Source organism: Pristis pectinata, chromosome 6 (assembly GCF_009764475.1).
Source record: "Pristis pectinata isolate sPriPec2 chromosome 6, sPriPec2.1.pri, whole genome shotgun sequence".
NCBI classification, from domain to species: Eukaryota; Metazoa; Chordata; class Chondrichthyes; order Rhinopristiformes; family Pristidae; genus Pristis; species Pristis pectinata.
Genome location: NC_067410.1, coordinates 108,939,041 through 108,958,732, shown reverse-complemented (window position 1 = coordinate 108,958,732; position 19,692 = coordinate 108,939,041). Strand labels below are relative to the sequence as shown.

The 19,692-nt window shown below is 39.0% G+C and overlaps 1 protein-coding gene across 2 annotated transcripts in view; it reads left to right on the top strand.

The window, feature by feature from the left end:
- Positions 1-19,692, top strand: part of prkci (protein kinase C, iota) — a 79,320-nt gene that overhangs the window by 24,266 nt on the left and 35,362 nt on the right. For both annotated transcript variants that reach the window (XM_052017329.1, XM_052017330.1), the window contains exons 3-8: positions 7,460-7,549; positions 8,906-8,956; positions 11,561-11,646; positions 12,657-12,788; positions 17,568-17,612; positions 17,712-17,757. In XM_052017329.1, the coding sequence (XP_051873289.1) occupies positions 7,460-7,549; positions 8,906-8,956; positions 11,561-11,646; positions 12,657-12,788; positions 17,568-17,612; positions 17,712-17,757 (450 nt within the window). The remainder of the gene's footprint in view (positions 1-7,459; positions 7,550-8,905; positions 8,957-11,560; positions 11,647-12,656; positions 12,789-17,567; positions 17,613-17,711; positions 17,758-19,692) is intronic.

The following is a 19,692-nucleotide window of genomic DNA, read 5'->3' as shown; positions in this document are numbered from 1 at the left end:
GTTTGAGATACGGCCTACAATGGTGGTATCATCTGCAAACTTGTAGATGGAGTTAGAGCAGAATCTGGCCACACAGTCATGAATGTATAGGGGGTAGAGTAGAGGGCTGAGGACGCAGCCTTGTGGGACACCGGTGTTGAGAATAATCATACCGGAGGTATTGCAGCCTATCCTCACTGATTGCGGTCTGCTTGTTAGAAAGTCAGGGATCCAGTTACAGAGGGAGGTGTTGAGTCCTAGGTCTCGGAGTGACAAGCTTACTTGGGATTATTGTATTGAAGGCAGAGCTGTAGTCAATAAACAATAGTCTAACGTAGGTGCCTTTACTGTCCAGATGCTCCAGAGCTGAGTATAGGGCCAGGGAGATGGCATCCGCTGTAGACCTGTTTCGGCGATAGGCAAATTGCAATGGGTCCAGGTTGTCTGGTAGGCTAGAATTGATGCGTGCCACGACCGACCTCTCAAAGCACTTCATGATGGTGGATGTCAGAGCCACTGGTTGGTAGTCATTGAGGCATGTTACCTTGCTTTTCTTCGGTACCAGGATGACAGGGGCCTTCTTAAAACAGTAGGGAACCTGAGCTTGAAGCAGGGAGAGGTTAAATATGTCTGCAAATACTTCTGCCAGCTGATCAGCACAAGATATGAGCACGCGGCTAGGGACACCATCTGGGCCAGGTGCTTTCCTCGTGTTCACTCTCCGGAAGACTGATCTTACATCCTCCACTGTGATCACAGGTTCAGCTTCATTGGTGGCTGTCAGGGTGGATGGTGACAATCCACTTCCCTTCTGTTCAAAGCGCGCGTAGAATGCGTTAAGTTCATCCGGAAGGGATGTGATATTGTTAGCTATGCAGCCCGACTTCGTCTTGTAGCCTGTTATGTCAGGGACTCTATTTTGAGTCGGTAGGATATCTCGATTTCTTGTACAGATCAGGATCACCAGATTTGTGTGCAGCAGTCCTCTCTGAAGTAGGAAAAGTTAGAAATAAAATATATCTTTAGTTGTAAAGAAAAGTGAGGGATAGAGAGGAAAGTGATAATACCTGTGATATAAAGGAGGTTGTATGATTCATTTGGTGAATGAGAGTGACAGGACATGGGTATAGTTTTTGTGAAGGACCTTTAGTGCAAGACTGGATAAAATAATAAGATGTGTGGTGACAAGTCTATTTGGAACACTTGGATAATTATTATTTCAATCCAGTAATTACACAGCTGAGTATTTAAGATCTCAGTCTGAGTTTCCCTTTCTAGTCCAACTCTCCTTGTGTGGAATGTTGCTTACATAGTGGCCTGTAAATTAATTCTGTGAAATAACTACAATCTAGCTTGTATGTCCTCATTGTTTAGGACCTAGTAAAGATGGACAGCTTCATGGCTTCATCAAATTTTATCTGTGGCTTATCTTATTGGAAAGAAACCTGAGGTAAATCTGATTTTATAGATAATGGCAGGTATCACTGATCTTATAAAGAGGCATAATCCCTGTGGTAGTCCTGCAGAAATGTGGAGAATTGTCAGTTTGAGGAGAGAGGAAGATTGGAGTCCAAATATGCTAGGGTATTGAAGGGATGTTAAAGCAATCCACTTTGAATTTTTTTTCAACATCTTTCCCTGAGATTATAGTGAATCCATGGTTATTTAAACTGAAAGATTTCCATTTTCAATATTGGTCATCACACTGAGCGGCTCTGCCATGGTGCAGTACTCTGCCAAAAAAAAAGCTTCGGAATTGGGCAATGCTGCATTCCTTTTAACTTTATGCATGTTTTGTGTAACAGAGACTCAATAGATAAACCTCAATAAAACTCTGTTTTCATTTAATTTCTATTTTATGGCCTTTGGCTATCACAGCCATTGATGAAAAATCAACATTGCACAATTGGTTTAACTTGAAGTAAGGAATAAAGGCTTCAGCTGTCAGAACTGAAACTGAGAAGTGAATAGCCCATCCCTTTAAATGATTTCTCAAGATGGAGATGGTTTAACATTTAGCTAATGTACATTTTTAAAATTTAACATTGCGAAGCAAAGACAAAGCACTTATTTATACAATACATGGTAATAAAATTAAAACTAATAGTTTATTTTTAATCTCTCCTCTTTGGGGCCCAAATATTTTGCAATTCATTTGAGCATTTTAATGATGGTATTCTTTTTCTAGTAGATTTGCTCACTTTTTGACTGCTTCCAGCCATGGCCCCTTGTCAGGTATTTCTCCTGTCCTTTATGGGAGCATAAAAGAATTTGTGGTTTTCCCACTAAGGATGGAATGGGTGGAATTTCAATGGTCATATGTTCATGTCTCCATTTTCTTCTTTTATTCATTATTACAAAATTAGCATTGCATTTATTGCACATTATTGATGGCCCTTAGGTGGTGAAGGTGTGTCTTGAACATTTCTCCCACGTGAAGCTTAAGTGGTTGGGAATATTTAATCCTGATGGAATCACCCCCTCTGCTGTGCTTCTATTTTTTGTTGGCATCCATGAGGCTATCAGCAATCTTATGCAGGGACAAATTCTTGGTTGTCTCTTTGCTGTGATGTTTGCTTGGACTGGAATGAGACTCTTAATGAAGTTACAGATTTATACAGCACAGAAACTGGTCCTTCAGGTCACCATGTCCATGCCAACTATTAGGTACCTATCTATACTAATTCCATTTATCTGCACTTGATCCATTGTCTTCAATGCCTTGGCAATTCAAGTATCTATCTAGGTAATTAAATGTTATGAAAGTACCTTCCTCCACCACCCAGCCAACATTGTATTTCCAGATACCAACCATCCTCTGGGTGAAAAAGTTCTTTCTTAGATCCTCTAGAATGGAAATGACCCCATTGCAGGAAGAATTGGATAGGGTTAGGGTAGCAGCTTGGAGATAAATGGTAATCTTCAATTTAAAAAGTTAAAGCTCTCCTGCATGAGAGGCCCTCCAAATATCATCCAAGGGATTATTAGTATCTGTGAGATTTAACAGTGAACATTGATGTTATTGTGTTACTGGAGGACATCGCCATCAAAATCCTGCTTTCATCTGAAGTTCACAGACTTCCATCTGATCATTGAGTGACAGCTAATTGAAAATACTGGCCAGTTTTAATGTTGTTAGCCCCAAATTCTGAGGTCTTTGTGTAGTGCCTTTGCTTATTCAGTATAGACTGGGATTTGTCCTAGACCATTCTGGTTTGTTGTTCACCTGTAACTCTTCAAGAAAAGTACAGAAGAGGGTATAAAATAAGTCTTTAAATAATCATGGGAATATTGTATTCATCAACATTTGATGTTTTGGCTATGTTTGCAGTGGTGCAAATCTGGTTGTTTTCTAGTTCTAGCACATAGTTACATCAAATTAATACATTGATGAGAAATCTGTAATAACATGGCTAATTCGTGTAATCCTTTTAGAATCAGCACAATTGCCATAATCCATTAAATAAATGAAATCCTGTTAGGCAATATTATTATCATTCTACATGTCCACAGATTCATAGAATGATGCCACCGTGGAGGAGACCATTTGTTCTATTTTGCTGACTCTTCGAAAGGCCTATCCATTAAATCCAATTCATCTCCTTTTTCCCTCTGGCTCTACAATCACATTTTTTCTAAAGGCAGCAGCTGAAAATATGGATAAAAGTAGGCCAAGAGTTGTGTTGATTAGGAAGGCAAGTGAAATGTTGGCCTGAAATGGAGTGTGAAGGGAGACCTCATTGAAATTAATAAAATTCTTGAGAGTCAACATGACGGATGCAGAGAGCATTTGTACCCTGAATGGAGAGTCTACAAGCAGGGGTCATGTTCTCAATGTGGGGTAGGCCAATTAAATCTGAGGTGAGGAATCTTTTATTGCAAAGGGCAGTGAATCTTCGGAATTTTCCACCTGGAGGTCAGTTATTGAATTCATTTAAAAGAGATCAATAGATATATAAATAGAAAGGGAATTAAAGGACTTAGTGAATGTTCAGGGAAATGGCTTTGAAGTACAATAATCAGCCATTATCTTGATGAATGGCAGAGCAGGCTCAAAGGGCCAAATGGCCACCTTCTGCTCTTAATTATTTTATTCTGTGTTAAAATCTAAGAATACTAAAGACTTCAAGCCTCGTGCACGATTGGGGAATAATAATTTCTTTTTATCTCTAATTATTGCTTAAATCCTAAACTGATTATACATTACATTCTGTGATTCCAATGACTAATTATTGGCAAACATTTGGTACCTTTCTCACTGAGCCCAATTTTGTTTTTCAGTGTCCACCATTCTTCCTTCAACCATAACTTCAAAAAAAAATAGTTGGTCATTTACTTCATTGTTGACAAAAATAATTCATTACTTGTGAAGCATTCTGGGATGTTGTGAACATGTAATAAGCTGCAAGTTTGTTCATGTTTCCATGATTTCATTGAGTAATGTTATTGAACTGAGTCCATTTGACATTCCTCAAGCTATGCATTGAGGAGATAGCTCATTTCATTGGAGCTTTGTAATACCATAGTTTAAGTGTTGCAAATATTAAAACCTCCCAGTAGTAAATCATGTATTGTGATCAAACAACTCATTGTCCTATTGACTCTTGGTTGCAATTGAATTATTGTTTGAATACAGTGGAGATTTAACAAATCAGGGAGTGATGAGGACTTATTAATGAAATTCAACATCATTGACTCCAAATTAGGTGACTGTTTTAAACTAGTCCCAGCAGGAAGAAAACATTGTTTGAATATACTGCTGTAACCAAATAGGGTTGGCTGTTCAATTTCTGCACCTATAAATAGAATATGGTTATCAGGTTAGTTTCTGAAAGTGCATACAACAGTAGGAAACATTGGGCCAAAACTTCCTGTAACCAGTTAACAAGTGGTTCCTACTATTAGATTTTCCAGTGTTTTGCACCTCTGCGATGTCTTGTATCGGAAATTACTGTCAATACAAGATAGAAGTAGTGCAGTGCTCTCAACTGACCTTTCGGGATGTAGTGTATAGGGAAAACAGCTCTGCATCTCCTTAACCAATCAGATTGGAGGATGGTGAAATGAATGGTGCAAGTTCCGAACAATGACGCACAATTTTAGTCGGTAAACTAAGTGCCAAATTAGGTATAGAAAGAGAAATAAAGAATGATTGGATGAATAGAAAAAAAGTGACATTTAAAGCAAAACTAATAGGTTACAACAATTACCACATTTCTAATAATTTTGGCTGGCAGTCTTCTTTTTACTTAATTGTTGGTAGAGAAATTCACACTGTTCAATGAACTTGAAGGAAAGCAAAGAGGAAGTTTGTTTCCGTGAAGCAGTGTTTTTCCAAGAGCAACACTGATTGCAGCATTTAAGCACTCATCTGTCCATATCTGAAGTTTCTGTGGCATCTGCTTTTAAATGTCAGCTAACTTCATTAAAACTGCGATTATTTTCACTCCTGACCTGTTCCATTCATGACTGAAGATGCAGACCTTCTGACTAAATCCATTAATTAACAAAAGCTGAATCATCTGTAGAATTTCTCAGTAACCAAAAGCAGAACTTATAGTATTAATATAATCAGATGTGCAAACTGTCTCTAGCAAAAGAAAAGCTATAAACATGGTATCTAGAAGAAAAAGCTGCAGCACTGAGTACATGAAAGGACAATTCAAGTTGTTGACCTAAATGTGGTCATTGCCACCTTGCACTGCGGTATCCAAATACAAGATCAGCTCAATGGCCTAAAAACATTAGTGTACTCCACAATCATTCTTTTACAACCCTGCCATTTGCTTACCAAGTCCTTCATTTAATGTACCACCTTTTATCATTGTTGTTGCTGAGCATATAGGCTTTGGAAAAATTGATTGAACTTTAGTCTTGTGGCCTTGCAGTTTGCCAAATAGTCATACAGCATAGAAGCAGGCTCTTCAGCCCACCATGTCCATGGTGACTGTCCTGTTGTTATAAGACTATTGAACAGTTTCCTAGTATGATAAGATGGACTCTTGACCTCATAATCTACCTTATGACCTTGCACCTTATTGTCTACGGGCACTGCACTTTCTCTGTAACTGCAACACTTCATTCTGCATTCTGTTATTGTTTTACCTTGTAACCTCAATGCATTGTGTAATGAATTGATCTGTATGAATAGTATGCAAGACGAGTTTTTCGCTGTACCTCAGTTCTAATTCCAACCTAAGTACACACCCCATTTCAGCAGCCTCTTGGGCCCTAGCCTTCTATGCCTTGTCGATTCAAGTGCTCGTTCAGATACTTAAACATTGTGAGAATATCTGCCTCCAAAGTTGTGCGAGACTTCTAATTTGCCTCCCTATGCTGCTGATACATCAACAGAATTGGTACTTCATCTTGATACTACACATCTTAAGAGTTTTCAACAGAAAATCCAAGTATAAAAGGACATCTATAACTGACCTACTATTGATTCGCTTTAATGGCAGAAAGCAGTTTTGTTCTCTGATTCATTAAAATGTGAGAAAGCATTCCCACAGGGCAACTCTATTAAAAATGCTTCTTTCCTTATAGTTTTACAAAAATGTTATGATAGTGCCAAAATTGTTTGGTCAAGTAGAAAGTTTTTAAATGGGTCTGAGAAAGATGATGCAAAAGAAAAAGTGCCATGGCATTTTAAGACTACAGTACTTCCCAGTGTTTAGTGATACATAACTACATAACTTGTTATTTCTCTTTCATAGATTTCATAGTTATACAGCATTGAAACAGGCCCTTCAGCTCAACATCCATATTGACCAAGATGCCTATCTAAGCTAATCCCATTTGTCTACTTTCAGCCCACAGTCTTCTAAACTTTTCTATCCATGTATCTATCCATGTATTTACACAAATATGTTTCAAACATTGCAATTGTACCTTTCTGTACCACTTCCTCTGGCAGCTTATTACACATACCTACCACCCTCTGTGGAAAAACTTGCCCATCAGTTCCCCTTTAAATCTTTCTCCTTTCACCTTAAATCTATGTCCACTAGTTTTACACTCCCCTACCCTGGGGAAAAAGTTTGCAACCATCCACCTCATCTGTGGCCCTCATGATTTAATACACCTTGATAAGGTCATCCTTCAGCCTTCTTCGCTCCAGGGAAAACAGTCCCAACAATATCCAATCTCTCCTTGTCCTCAACGTCCTTGTGAATCTTTTCTGCACCCTCTTCAGCTTACATAACAAAAAATTGTGATAATTTTCTAAGGGAGAACAAGTTTATTGCTGTCTTTTGGGAGTTAGTATGGTAGTTTGGAAAATTTGTTGATATTTGCATTGGGAGCCAAAAAAAAAACCCTTACTCTGGACCCCGGCTTTTAAGTTGTGTTTCCAATCCCAGCCCCTTTAATTTTGGTATGATAATTTAAAGAGTGACTTGACAGCTCTGTCAGTGATCTTAATATTATAGTGTTGTTATATTTCACATAAATTGCATTGTTGCTGTCATTTGTTGAACAGGCGATCCTTGCACTGTCTCATCTCAGCTGGAGCTGGAGGAAGCGTTTCGTCTCTATGAGCTGAATAAGGACTCTGAACTGATCATTCATGGTGAGCTGAAAATCTTCTCGAATCTTGAGCTTTTTTTGAAATTATCTTGTAAGTGTTCTGTTTCTGTGATTAATAGTACAAAACTGTCCGTTTATTTGATTGTGCAATTGTAAGAATTGAAATTTGGTTCATATTTGTTTGAAGCATCAAACTTGCATGAGCCCTCAGATTTACTTTCAGTGGAGAAAATGGACCTGTAGTTGTGTTCATGGTTTCATTCAGGAAAGAGTAATGCTTGTCAAGAAAACTGCATTCCATTGATTACCTATTCTGTTTCTTTTAACTGTTAAAAGTATCTGTACAACTATCACCTAAGGAGTGAGCTCCGTGCTTTCTAAGCTTGATTCAAACTGGGGTCCTGTTAGCACAAGTAACGTGGTCAAGTGCAACTGGGTTTGTTCAAATATGTTTCAAGGTATTCTGTTATTGCTGGGTGAGTTTCCTATTCATGGTTATTTTGCAGGTTATTGTCTGATCCATTTTTATTTACAGAAGTTTTATTGTCACAGTTTTAAGGTTTTGTTTTAAAAGAGGACCTCTGTCTTCCCAGGTATTAGAAGGTAACATTATTTAGTGACACATCAACTCCATATTACTGGCTGCACAAGATAGGCTTGATTATTTCACTACTCCACTGTAGCCAAAATATCATTTTGTTACAAGCACACTAGGTAATAGGAAGTGCAATTATTCTGGTGAAAGAATATACAAAAATTCCTCCCTTCCTGTTACATAAATATTATTTAAATATGAGTGGCAAAATTGGGTGCAATATACTTGTAATTATTTGGATACAGGTTAGCAGAAACTTGGTGTTGTCTTTATTGCTGCATCCCCAGTGGAGGTAATTTTGTGAGTAATTGGGCTTTATATAGGAGCAGCCTGCAGAGGGCAGCTTTTGCACTCCCTGTGACCACGTGCGTTTTCAACCGCATCCCGCGTGCTGGTAGGTAAATGGCAAAAGAATTGGAAGTTGATGGGCATCTGAGAAAATATGGCAGAGCTACAGAGAAATAAGGAGGGAAGGTGGGACTGACTGGGTTGCTTTGTTGTGTGTTCATGTTTCTTGCTGTGCCTTTTTCACACTTAAATTGTTGTGTCAAAATATAGTAACTATCTTACAGACACCTCCAAGATCAGTGGGTAAGCTCTGGTGAGCTTTGGTAACAAGTTCTAGCTGTAGACGTTTAGCTCCTAAAACTTTATCCAGGCAAGGGAGAGATTACAAAGGTAATTGTACTTCCTATTACACGATGTATTGCTCCCATTACCCACCGAGTCATCAGACTAGGTTGTATTGTTGAAAGTCATATAAGAAATGTCTACTTGATCCTAAATGGATGTTCCTCTCCACAGTGTTTCCCTGTATCCCAGAACGGCCAGGCATGCCTTGTCCAGGGGAAGACAGTAAGTGTTTCTTTTTCCTTATTCAACTAATTCATCAAATCAATTTTCAGTCTTGTTGAATGCTGAGATAAAAACAGAAACCGCTGGAAATGCTCAACAGGTCAGGCTGCATCTGTGGAAAAAGAAACAGCTAATATTTCAGTTAACTCTGTTTCTCTTCCCACAGATGCAGCCTGACCTGCTGAGTATTTCCAGCATTTTCTTTTTTCATCTCAATTTCCAGCATCTGCAGTTTAAAAAATTTTTTTTTACTTATTCATTGAATGCCAGGTACTTTGTATGGTATTCATCCATCATTGTATTCTCCCCTTGGAGTCAGACTTGTACAATGCTATGGTTCCATTGGCTTCATCCCAGATGCTCTTTGTGGACAAGTTACTGAATTGAAAGTTATTGCGAAGAAGCCAGTTTTGTCCTTTCGGTACGCAGTAAGGTCAACTGTGCTGTTCAGTCTAAAGATCGCACCTAAGCTCATGGTCTTGCATCCTAATCAGATATAATTAGTAAGAAGCTTGCATTGACTGAAAAAATAATGATCAATCTTGATTTGGAGAATGTCCTGGAAACGTGAGAGTAAGTTAACGCAATCTCATCAGAAAAACAACTAAAAGCACTTTTTCTCCTGTCAGACTGATATTCAATTCTGATACTTAAATTTTTAAATCAAGCTTCTGCTATTCAATTTCTCTAATTTGAGAAAACAAACACCAAACCATAGAACAATACAGGCCCTTCAGCCCATCATGTTGTGCCGCCCTTCAAACCACACCTAAGACTATCTAACCCTTCCTCCCACATATCCCTCTATCTTAAATTCCTCCATATGCTTATCTAACAATCTCTTGAACTTGACCAACTTATCAGCCTCCACCACCACCCCAGGCAGCGCATTCCATGCACCAACCACTCTCTGGGTGAAAAACCTCCCTCTGACATCTCCCTTGAACTTCCCACCCATTACTTTAAAGCCTGATAAAATCCTCTCCTGATAAGATTTCCTTGACTATTAATTTTCTTTAATACTGGCATGAATTTTCACAAAAAATTGCAGTGTTTACTTGGTTACAAAAAAAACAAATACTTGACACCAAGCCTCATAAGGAAATAATAGGTTAGACGAAGAAAAGCTTAGCCAGAGAGGCACCTTTTCAAGGAGCATCTTAATGGAGGACCATGAGGGAAATAAGGGACTGGCAACCAAAGGATTGAGCTTGATTTGTAGAAGGGGTTGCAAGAGAGCAAAATTAGGGATGAAGGTATCAGTGTTTATAGATATGGGGGAAAAAGTACTACAGTGTGAGGCCAAGGAAGGGTTGAAAACCAAAAATAGATATTTGCAAACTGAGATGTTCCCTTACTGGATGCTGTGTGGAGCAGGAAGCACATTGTTGACGGTGAAAGGGATGGTACAAGTTGGAACCCAGGCAAAAGAATTTTGGATGACCTCAGTCTTAAGAAGTATAGAATAAAGTGCATTGGAATATAAAGTCTAGAAACTTCACTAGCAAATGAGTTGAGGCTGGTTGCTTTTGACAACGTTAACTTGTGGTTGGTTATAACACCAAGGTTGTAGGCCAGCTTGCTCATTTTCTGATTGCTGTCAGGGAGAGGGGTGGAATTTGTTGTAAGGACCAAAGGCAACGTTTAGTCAGAGAAAACTTCTGCTCATCCTGTTGGAGAAATGGTTTGAAAATTTGGAGACAGTGGAACATTTTAGGAAGTTGGCAGCTTGATAGAGCTGTGTGTTATTAAACACCTGGAAATTAATGCTGTGTTGTTTGGATGATGTTGCTAAAGGATAGCATGGATGAGGCACGGCTGAGGATAGATCCTTGGAGCACCAAATGTAACTGAGGGAAGGGAAGCCATTGCAGTTAATTAACGAGATAAGCATGTATCAGACAAATTTATTAACTGTTCATTTACTTAAACTACATAGCCATTCTTCTGGTCTATAAAGTGTAGATAAATGATGGCTTTCTCGTTGATGTGTTGGTGAACTGAGGCTATGTTACATTTTTCTATTAAATTATATCCCAATGACCTGCTGTAAATTCATTCTTAATGTTCTTTAGTTTGTGGAACTGACTAGAATTTAGTGCTGGGGATCCTAGCTTGCTTCTGTGGCCATGAAAGCTCTATTATTGATACAATTATTCAATCCATCTGGCATGGACTCAACTACATCTTAAATGATTGCAAAACTACATTGCCCATAATGTTATACAGTGTCTATCATTTAAACTACTGTGTAAGGAGCTCCTCCCTAATATTCTAATTTACCTTCAGCCAATTTGTAGGTGTATTTGTCACATGTCCTGCAGGGTTTACCTTTTCTACACCATGTTATCTTGTAACCTGTAATGCTGAAAAGTTGAAGTTCTATCAAGTCTTCCACAGATTTTAGAATACATTTGAGCAGGGAAAAAACTGGAGGGGTGGTTGGGGGAAGAGTGGAAATATATTCTATGATCCTGAAATCAGAAAAGTCTATTCTTATCCTACCATTTTATTGCATTTCAAAATGAGTCCGTCACTTTGCTAACAGTTTAATTTTCTCTTGGGCTGACAGAAAGTTTGTTTTAATTTTGTCATTGTTTTTAGAATCCATATACAGACGAGGTGCTCGGCGCTGGAGAAAGCTGTACTGTGTAAATGGACATACCTTCCAAGCAAAAAGATTCAACAGAGTGAGAATTATTGTTATCTTTTTAAATGTTTTCGTCAAGCTCAGAGATGGGGAATGTAACAATTTTTCCCCACTTTAATACCCATTTCATTTTCATGATCAAGGTATAACCTGGATTAAAACTGGTCTGGGATGCTGAAAGGTTTAACAGAGTCGGATTTATAAGCAGTAAATGTCAAGGCCAATCACACTCTCGGAATCAGAATTAAAACAGAACATAAAAGCTAAGATTACTAGAACAAATGGAGGAAACCTTTTAATTAGATTATTTGTGAAATTGATACCTGGGTCATGAAAAAGGTACCTGCTAATCTAAGTAATTTTGCTTGTCCTTTCCCAATGACAGATAATTTACTCTTAGTTGATTGTAACTCTGGCCAGATCCCGGTTTGTTTGTTATGGGATTGTATTTCAATCGTTATCAGTAAATATTTCATAGATTTAGACCATGCACTTAGGGATAAATGCCTGCCTTATTTTCTCCAGTGGGATCAGTTAAGTATATTGATCTAGAAGTGAGTCTCTCGGGTTGCAAGGGAACCAAAAATGTTAACGCATACTTCATTGCTTTACATGTTGCCATTGCAGAACACAGATGCAAAGTAAAATATGAAATTCAAATGAAAATAAAAAATTGCAGTTGCTGGAAGTTTGAAAGTAAGAAAATGTTGGCATCTGTGGAGAGAACTAGAAAATTAATTCCACAGAGTGGAGCAGAAGGTTGCAAAGTATGGAGGCAGTTATACATCCATAATAAGCAAGGGAGTGGAACTGGGTTAGGAGAAGGTTCAGTTACATATTTATTCGCTGGAAAAGTTTGTGTTGTTTTTTTAAAAAAAAATTAAAATTTAACCTACTTCAACTCCCAAGCAATGATTTTATTTTCAAGCAGTTACGGCAATGGTTTCAAAATTAATTTGGGTAGTAAGCGATAATATTTTTTATATTATCAATGTTAGTGTAACTAATGGTTTTTCTTAACTAAATCGTGATTCATGTCACCTCCTTTAGCGCGCACACTGTGCATTTTGTACTGATCGGATCTGGGGCCTAGGTCGTCAGGGCTATAAATGCATCAACTGTAAGCTTCTGGTCCATAAGAAATGTCACAAACTGGTCACAATCGAATGCGGACGTCATGCTGTAAGTCTTTCTATCCTTTTAAATGTCTTTTGAAATTCTAACTCGGGCCCTGTTTGTTCATGGAGTGGAAAGTGACTCAAATTAAAATGGTCACTCACTGTGTTGGGTTAGTATTTTCTTTGAAACAAACTGGATAATTTTGTTTTGGCAAGAAATATATTCCTTCACAGGCTGCAGGATCAGTTTTTGTGCAAAAGCTTTGAAGATTATATTGAAATGGATGTGAATGATAGATGCTGAATGATGTGTCCAACATCAGTTGAGGTTTTGCTAATTGTTACTATTATAAGTATTACACCAAATGAAAATAAAAATCTGGATATTTAAAACTCTAAGAACGTTTCCATTGACTGAGAATTGTTTTCTCTGGACAAAAGTAAGTTGTGTTTTGGAGCAAACATATTCCAGCTCTTGATAGCACTCTCTTACTTGGGAAAGATCTCATGGCTGTAAATATCTTTTGATGCTAAGAATGATCTTTACACTAAAGCTTTGTCATCTCATCAAATTAACTGCACCCTTGTCTGTGTGGCTTACATTGATCTTGCAAACCACAATTGATTTATGAGAATAAAAATCAAATATTTCCCTGTAAGAGAAATGAGCAATGCTGAAAATATGCAGTCACTCTGAGAAAGTACAATACTTTAGGGAGGAAGACTTTTAACATTAATAAAGAGCTAAATTTGAAGAGATGCTGTGCCCAAAAATGTGTACCTGTTTTCTGATGTATGTTAGTGTTTTCATTCCTTCCTCTATCTTTGTATTCATTTTTTTTCATGGCTTCATCTCACTCTGTCAGATTACTTGTTATATTCCTGCAGTTTTGGGTTGGAGAATGTTTAATGAAATGGCTTCAACTAGAAATAAACAATTACTGTGGAGATATTTTCCCATATGGATAGTTCAGTAACTGGTGCCAATGATTGTAAAAGCCTCTTTGTTTAATTGTGCATTAAGATATTTTGCATGAGAGAAGCACACAATTTTAGTATTAAATGCACCTGACCTCAAATGTTTAAATTCATTCAATATTATTATGAGGATTTTAATATTGTTCATAATACTAATAGTCTATTGTCACCTAGACTGTCCCCTGAGTGACCTGTTTGGCCATTTAGTTAAATTTTGACTGATCTGCATTTTAATTCCAGGCACCCACCTTGATATAGAGTCACAGAGCACTACAGCACAGAAACAGGCCCTTTGGCCCATCTTGTCCATGCTGGCCTAGATTTCTGCTTTGTCCCATTTACTGCACCCAGACTATACCTCTCTCATTCATGTGCCTATCCAAACTTCTCTTAAATGTTACAGTTGAACCCGCATCCACCACTTCTTCTGTCAGCTCATTTCACACTTGCACCACCCTCTGAGTGAAATAGTTCCCCCTCAGATTCTTCTTTAAATATTTCACCTTTCACCCTAAACCGATGACCTCCAGTTCTAGTCTCACCCAACCAGAATGGAAAAACCCTTCATGCATTCACCCTATCTACACACCTCAATTCTGTATACTTCTATAAGATCTCCCCTCATTCTCTTGTGCTCCAGGGAATAAAATCCTAACCTATTCAACCTATCCCTGTAACTCAGGTCCTCAAGTCCCGGCAACACCCCTGTAAATTTTCTCTGCACTCTTTCAAGATTATTAATATCTTTCCTATAGGTAGGTGACCAGAACTGTACACAATACTCTAAATTTGGCCTCACCAACATCTTGTACAACTTCAACATAACATTCCAACTCCTGTACTCAATGCCCTGATTTATGAAGGCCAATGTGCCAAAAGCTCTCTTTACAACCCTGTCTACCCGCAATGCCACTTCCAAGGAATTATGGATCTTTATTCCCAGGCCCCTTTGTTCTACCGCACACCTCTCACGGTGCCCTACCATTCACTGTGCAAGTCTTACCCTGGTTTGTCCTCCCAAAGTGCATCACCTCACTTGTCTGCATTAAATTCCATCTGCCATTTTTCAGCCCATTTTCCCAGCTGGTCCAAATCACTTTGCAAGCTTTGATAGCCCTCCTCACTGTCCACTACTACCCCAATCTCAGTGTCATCCTCAAATTTGCTGATCCAGTTTACCACATTATCATCTGAATCATTCATTAATATAGATGATAAACAACAGTGGACCCAGCACCGATCCCTGCGGCACACCATTAGTCACAGGCCTCCAATCAGAGAGACAACCATCTATTACCACTCTCTGGCTTCTCTTGCTAATCCAACGTTGAATTCAATTGACTACTTCATCCTGAATGCCAAGCGACTTAACCTTCTGGAACAGCCTCCCATGCAGGACTTTGTCAAAGGCCTTGCTAAAGTCCATGTAGACAACGTCCACCGCCTTCCCTTCTTCAACCTTCCTGGTAACCTTCTCAAAACTCTTTGGTTAGATATGACCTGCCAGACACAAAACCATGTTGACTATCCCTAATCAGGCTCTATCCAAATACTTGTATATCCTGTCCTTCAGAATACCTTCCAATAATCTACCCACGACTGACGTCAGGCTCACCAGCCTATAATTTCATCAGCATATTCTTAGAACCTTTCTTAAAAACAACATTAGCCATCCTCCAGTCCTCCTGCACCTCACCTAAGGACATTTTAAATATCTCTGCCAGGGCCCCTGAAATTTCTGCACTAGCCTCCCACAAGGTCCGAGGGGACACCTCATCAGGCCCTGGGGATTTATTCATCCTGATTTGCCTCAAGACAGCAAACACCTCCTTTCATAATCTGGATATGGTCCATGACCTCACTACTCTTTTGCCTCCGTTCTATAGTCTCTGTGTCTGTCTCCCGAGTAAAAACGGATGCAAAAAATCCATTTTAAAATCTCCCCCATCTCTTTCGGCTCCACGTATAGATGACCACACTGATCTTTAAGAGGACCAATTTTGTCCCTTTCTATCCTTTTGCTCTTAATATAACTTTGGAAACCCTTTGGATTCTCTTTCACCTTGACTGCCACCAGCAACTCGTGTCATCTTTCAGCCCTCCTGATTCTTCTCTCTCAAGTGTTCTCTTATATTTCTTGTACTGAAGCGCCTCATTTGATCCTAACCACCTATACTTGATATGTACCTCCTTATTTTAACACGTAAACTGCAATTAGGCAAGAAATTATCAAAACCTGTTTTGAAAATTTCAGGAAATCTTTAACCTCAACAACTCTTGGAGAGCACATTCTCGACTTTCACTGACCTTTTGTGCAGAAATAACTTATTGTGCAGAATGATTTATTGTCACTCCTGAATGGCTCTGCTCTGATTTAAAGGCCAGATCCCTTTGTTCTGGGCTCCTCCAGTAGAAGACATGTCCTGACACCTTCAATGATCATAAATACCTCAATTATGTTGATCTCTAATTTTATATATTCAAGAAAAGTCATATTTAGTCAATGCAGTCTATCTTCATAATTCATAATTACCAGAAAACTTTCCTGAATGCACTGAGGAACTTGTTGTTTTTGTGCAGTGTGTTATTCTGTCCTATAAACCAGGAAAATCAGCAAGATAGTATGCAAGCCTTTTAATAGTAAGTTTGCTTTTCTATCCCCATGGAATCTTGGGATTTGGGTTTCTCTAACCAGGTCTGTATTTATTGCCCATCCTTAATTGCCACTGAGGTGGTGCTGGTGAACCACCTCTGGAGCTTCTGTGTGCAGTATAATATTGGCATTTGAGGGTAGTCGAACAACATCCAATCAATGTGGGTCAGGAATCAGATATAGTAAAAGTGTGGTAAGGACGTCAACTCCCTTAAGTGGATCAGCTGGGATTTATATCATGGCCAATTTGTAGTTACTATTTTGATTGCTTAGTTTTCATTGTAGACTTGTATAGATAACTGGATTTAATTTTCCTGGCTATCATTGAGATTTAGATGTGTCCTGATCATTAGTCCCATTAGCTTCTGCTGGCTTATTCAATTGCAATAAGCTACTTTATTTTTCAAGGGGCAATTAAAATTAATGGAGGATCTTGATTTGCCTCTTAAGGAGTGACCCTTATCACACCGACCATTGTGCAGATGTTGGGATCGGACAAGATTAAGTTTGCTTTGATGCCTCATTGCCTGCCACCCCACAGATCATGCATGATCCCGTTTTGCATACAAAAAGTAAATTCTGCAAAGTTGTTGTTATGTCAGACTGCCTTAGATATGTCATTACTTCCAAGAAAGGAAATAAATACTGGAAGAAAAGCAAGTGCAGAAAACTTGCCAGAATTCTTTTGGCCTATTGGGAGATGTACACTGCTTTAGTTGCAAGGAAGTGCCTTATAATTTTAGGAAAACACAATACAGATGTAACTAAAGATGAAGAATGATATTGGTCTGATACCGTGGCCATAACTTCATCTTCAGCTTTCCTGGCACGTCTATATATTGGGAGATTATAAGTGGAAGATTGCATTTAATAGGTACTGTAGTTTCTAAAATTCTGCGATTACTAAGCAGAAAATTCTCGCTGAAGTCTTTAAAACAAGCAACCTTTGGTGTTGTCACCTTCACATATTTAAAATTGTGATACTGACTTGATATCCTATAACTTTGAAAATGGCAGAACAAACCCTGGTGGTGATTGGTTCCAAATAATTTAAGTGATCTCTCTAAGATGACTGCACTCAGGAGGAGCATTATTGATTGATACAGTTTTATCTGGCCATTCCAAATCATCAAAGTTTACTGTCAAAATTAGCGTAATCTCAAACATTGCTTAAAAAGGGAATAAGTGCATCAACTATGCTTTGTTTTGCAGATCAGCTCACATCCTCATCATTATCCTTGGGGAAGCGGTGATCAGGTAAGAATGAATCTTTTGAGTTGATAACAAGGTTAAATTACTGCCAGTAATTTGAATTTGTATGATGCATCACAGATGATCTTGATGTCTGTTCTTTAGGATCATATGATTCCAAGTGCAGAGAATGCAGAAAACATCGCACCAGGTGAGGAGGATTTGTGGTTGTAACTGAATATTTTAAGAATATCTTGCCTTCTGATATCACAAGTTTGAGTTCTCTTTTCAGTGGGTAGAACTGATTAAAAATGTGGGTGGAATGAATCTGAGTCACTTGATTCCACCAACTTTTCCCCTTTTATTATTCAAAGGCTTACGCTTGAACACAGATGGCAGCCTCCTCTGATTGATCGTTGTGATCATGAAAAGTGAGTGACAGAAGGCTGCATGGTGCAGGGGGTGTCACAAGTGAGCTCAGTTCTGCTCTTGTCTGACTTTCTCACTTTGCCACCTGGGCTATTGGCAGAAGGAAGGAGAAAGTCTGGCTGGATCTCCTTGCTGTTTCACCCCTCTTCTTCCATATAGGGCACAATGTCGTTAAGATTAACAGCATCAATTAAACAGAAAATACATACATTTGCAAAGCATCTTTTAAATCCTGCTGGGACATCCCCAAGTACTTAACACAACACTTCAAATGTATAAACTGACTGTTAAGAGGCACTTGGACGGGCACATAGATAGGAAAGGTTTAGAGGGATATGGGCCAAACGCAGGCAAACGGGACCGGCTTGGATGGGAATCTCGGGTTGAAGGGCCTGTTTCCGTGTTGTATGATTCTAAGTGTTGTCGTCGTTGGAGGATAATGACATTAGGTCAATTACACTTCAGAGTAGTAAAAAAGAAAGCAAACCTGTTTTAAGTTGCAGGGAGGGAAGGAATGATGATGAGAACACGGAATGGCCATGATAGGGTAGAGACCATGCTTGTTCAGGTAACAACTACATTCAGTGTCAGCAATTAGAAAATAAAGGAACATGTTGGAATGTCAGATGCAAAGCACGGCAGTTGCTGGAAATCAAGCAGAAGAGGATGCTGTAAATGCCCAGTAGATGAGGCAGCATCTGTGGAGAGACACAAACGGAGAGGTGGATGGCCTTGTGTTGGAGCTGGTCAGCTGTGACATGGACAAGAAAGGCTGGTTACCTGAAATTGTTGAGTGCCGAGGACTGCAACATGCTGAGGTAGAAGATAAGGTGCTGTTCCTTGAGCTTGTTGGAACAGTGCAGGAGACCAAAGATGGAAAGGTCAGAGTGGGATGAAGAACTAAAGTGACGTGACTAGCTGACTTGCAGAGGTATTCTTCAAAGTGGTCACCTAATCTGTCTTTGATTTCTCCAGTGGAGATGAGACCACATTGTGAGCACCAAAGGAGAAGTGTTTAGGCCCCTGGATAACAAGACGAAAGGTAAAAGGACAAGTGTTGCATCTCCCTCAGTTGTAAGGGAAAGGGCCGTGAGAAAGGGAATGGCTGGTAGAAATGGAAGAGTGACCAGGGAGAGGCTGACTCGATATTGAACAGATTCTCAATTTCCTGCACTTCTGTTCTCATTCTCAGCCAGAGTTCCCTTGTCCTCTATTTCATCAGCCTCCACGTTCAAAGAATGATCCTTCGTAATTTCTGCCACCTTAAGGCTCCACCATCATTCAGCAACCTGAAGGAACCATTCCCTCTGCAACTCCCCTGTTTGCTCTTTCAACTGAACTGACCACATTGTGGTCCTGATTCAGTATTGAATTGAACAATTTCAAGGAACCTGCCTTTCTGTTTGTGTCAGCTCCAGTGTAAGGTCATCCACCTTGTATCTCAGCCTTTTCTCCAAAGTTTTTATCAGTGATTTCCAGCATTCTCTTTTTAATATTTCCATCAACAACTGCTTTGCATTTGCTGGATTCCACATGTTCTGTTTTTTCTCTCTCAAACTCTTGTCACTGAAAGTAATTGTTACCTGTGCGAATCATTGGCCTGAAACATTAACTCTATTTCTCTCTCTACAGAAGCAACCAGACTTGCTGAGCATTTCTGGCACTTTGTTTTTGTTTCAGGTCTTCTGTTATCTGCTATGTTTTTTGCTTGAATTAC